Source organism: Mesitornis unicolor, unplaced genomic scaffold (genome assembly GCF_000695765.1).
Source record: "Mesitornis unicolor isolate BGI_N332 unplaced genomic scaffold, ASM69576v1 scaffold27530, whole genome shotgun sequence".
Lineage (NCBI taxonomy): Eukaryota > Metazoa > Chordata > Aves > Mesitornithiformes > Mesitornithidae > Mesitornis > Mesitornis unicolor.
In genome coordinates, this window is record NW_010160704.1 from 933 (window position 1) to 4,414 (window position 3,482).

At 48.5% G+C, this 3,482-nt stretch overlaps 1 protein-coding gene across 1 annotated transcript in view; it reads right to left on the minus strand.

Moving 5' to 3' along the window:
* Window positions 1–77: 77 nt before the first annotated feature.
* Window positions 78–3,482, minus strand: part of LSM12 (LSM12 homolog (S. cerevisiae)) — a gene marked incomplete at its 5' end in the record, with an annotated part of 3,512 nt that continues 107 nt past the window's right edge. Inside the window, 4 exon segments of the mRNA XM_010190816.1 lie at window positions 78–170; window positions 267–393; window positions 762–871; window positions 3,448–3,482. The exon segment at window positions 3,448–3,482 is cut by the window's right edge and continues 25 nt beyond it. Of these exon segments, the coding sequence (XP_010189118.1) occupies window positions 78–170; window positions 267–393; window positions 762–871; window positions 3,448–3,482 (365 nt within the window).

Genomic DNA, 3,482 nt, shown 5'->3' on the forward strand with positions numbered 1-3,482 from the left:
AAAAAGGTTGCCGCCCGCCCCCGGTGGGGGGTGGCGGGGGTGGGGGGGGATGTCCCCAGCGCCGGGTGGGGGTGGCCTCAGGACGCGAGGGACGTCTCCTTCTGTGTCTGCTGTGCTTGTGAACGCTGCATTACCTTTTGGCTTTCCACGTCTCGAAAATGTTTCTCCACCTGCCAGCGGCGTCAGAGACAAACAGAGGGGTTCAGCAAACCTGGGGGGGGGCACTGGGACACCCCCCCAGCGTCCCCAGTGCCACCAGTACTCACTATTTTGCGTACGTGACTCAGGGCGCTCCCCTCTTTGCCTTTACAGTTTTCCACTTGGTAGGGAGGGGCGATAACGACTTCTTCCATCACCACGATGTTCTTCTCCTGCCATTTACAGTCTTTAATGCTGCGGGGAGGGGGACAGGGGATCAGTGAGGGGGACAAAGGGACAGCAGAGGGGACAAAGGGACAGCAAACGTGTCCCCAGCTTCAGCCCGTGCTCCCCAGCCTGTCCAAAAGCCCCCAGCTCTGTCCCATTGCCCACCTCACATCTGCATGAGGAGGTGATGTGGGTGCTGAAGCCACCCAAGACCTCTTGGGTACCCAAAAATAGGGTGGTGGGGATGGATACAGCACCAGCGTGTGCCCCAAGAGGCAGGAAGCCATGGAGGCTCCATCCCAGCACCAGTTTTTGGGCAGCCCAAGGGAATGGGCAATGTAACCCTCCCCTAAGGCTACCAATGACTCCCAGGGGTGACAGCGGAGGGGACTCACGTCTTATGTATGGTCTGGAAGAGCTGCTGCCCCTCCAGGGAGACACCAGCGCTGATTGCGTACGCCTGGCTCATCTTCTCCTCCTTCTCCGTCCGCGCTTTGTTGGCGAGCTGCAGGGGGCACAAAAACAAGAGAGGGGGGCTCGGCTGAGCGTCACGGGGTGGCCATGAGGGGACACAGGGACCTCCTGAGGGTGCTCGCTGTCCCCATGGCCAATTAAACCAGGGTAACGAGGAGCATCCCATTTGTAGGGATTAGGGAGTCAGGGAGGAGATCAGCTTCCAGGGGCCAGGGATGCCAATACCACCTGCCCCTCTGCTCTTCCCAAATTAATTCCCTGCATTTTAGGCTCAAACCACCTTCTGGAATTTGCTATTTGTTCAAGATGGGCCAAACGAGCCCAAAACAACCATGACATGGGGTGTAAGTGCCTCTGTACAGACCACACAGGAGTAAGAGCAGCTTTATCCTGGAGTAGTTATTCTGTCCCCAAAAAAAGGAGCCATAGGGAAAGCCCAAGGTCCTGCTTTTGGGGGCACTTTTTGTAGCAAGTCACACCAAAAAGGTGTGATTTGGTCCAGGATGGCCCCATCCATTGGATGCTGTGAGAAGAGCCAGGCAGGGGGCACCCCTGGTCCCAATCAAGGGGATCCCCCCCAAAACCAGGCAGTGGTTATAGGTGGCTGTGCCATGCAGTGTTTCCCCTCAGCTCCTTCTCCCAGTATGACCAGGATCAGCTCATCTATCCCAGTCCTGCAGCACCAGCTGGACTGGGACAGCAGGCGTGGGTCACAGCAGCGTGGAGATGCTCCGTGATGTCTGAGATGGGGACCGGAGCCCACCCCTTTCCAGAGGGATGTGTGAAAAGCAGCTCCCCAGAATGAAACCAATTGTGCATATTTCACTGCTCCTGTCTGTGCTGTCGCTGTTCAGCTTCACCCCAACCCGTTCTGTTTCTGACCACGATGTGTGTGGAGATGCTGCTGCACCCAAAAAGCACAAACCTCACCCAGCACCACCCATGGGAGCACAAAAAGCATCTTGGCACATTATTAGCCCAGGATTTTGGAAGGGAGAGCCCCAGGAGGCTCGGGTAAGCACAACACCAGCTCCAGCTGTGCCCATCTCCTCTGGAAAGCTTGGATTTGAGCATCTGAGCCACTCGCTGCCAGGGGAGGAACCTGCTGCACATTTCCCAAAGGCTCCACCCTCCCTCCTCTCTGTCCAAACACCACATCCTCTACCAAAGGCACTGCCACAGGGCTGGAGGATCGAGACCACGGGAATTTTCCCCACTGAAAAGGTGCTTTGCGGCCTCAGCGCTGCCAAAAACCACTCCTGGGGTCCAAACGCTGAAATTCTCAGTGTTTTGGGAAGTAACGTGCACCCGTTGGTGGCACAGAAATCCACGTGTGCTCCTGCCACAAGAGCCCCCAGCAGCAGGTCCCAGGGACTCAACACACCCCAAATATCATGGAGATAATATATAAATCATGTCTCATATAGATATAATAGATCATACATTATATATCATATAGTAGATCACATATATATCCTATATAACATATATATCATGGGTATATACACAATATCTATTATATATCATATGTATACACACAATATACATGGGAAATAGATCATACTGGTTATATATATCCTAGCCTATATGTCCTATTATATCCTTTATATTCTATCCTATCCATCCCATATATCTTATCTTATATATCCTATCCATCCCATATATCCTATCCTATATACCTTATCCATCCCATATACCCTATCCTATATATCCTATCCATCCCATATACCCTATCCTATATATCCTATCCATCCCATATACCCTATCCATCCCATATATCCTATCCTATATACCCTATCCATCCCATATATCCTATCCTGTATATCTTATCCATCCCATATATCCTATCCTATCCATCCCATATATCCTATCCCATATATCCTATCCATCCCATATATCCTATTCTATATATCCTATCCATGCCATATATCCTATCCCATATACCCTATCCTATCCTATATACCCTATTCATCCCATATACCCTATCCATCCCATATATTCTATCCTATATATCCTATCCATCCCATATATCCTATCCTATATATCCTATCCATCCCATATACCCTATCCATCCCATATATCCTATCCTATATACCCTATCCATCCCATATATCCTATCCTGTATATCTTATCCATCCCATATATCCTATCCTATCCATCCCATATATCCTATCCCATATATCCTATCCATCCCATATATCCTATTCTATATATCCTATCCATGCCATATATCCTATCCCATATACCCTATCCTATCCTATATACCCTATTCATCCCATATACCCTATCCATCCCATATATTCTATCCTATATATCCTATCCATCCCATATATCCTATCCTATATATCCTATCCTATATATTATATAAACACAATGTTATATATCATATATATAGACACAATATATCCTGTATTATATATCTCATATATGTTATATATATATGTTATTTATACTGTATATATCATATATTTTATACTGTATATAATAGATGTGCTATTTATACTGTATATAATATACATATTTAGACCCCTAACAGAGTAAATCACTACTGGAGCGGGTGACTTCAAGTGTCGAAGCCAGCTGGGCGCCCCTCGGGCAACTCCTCACCTTGCTAACGTTGAGGGAAGCTAACGGCGGAGGCG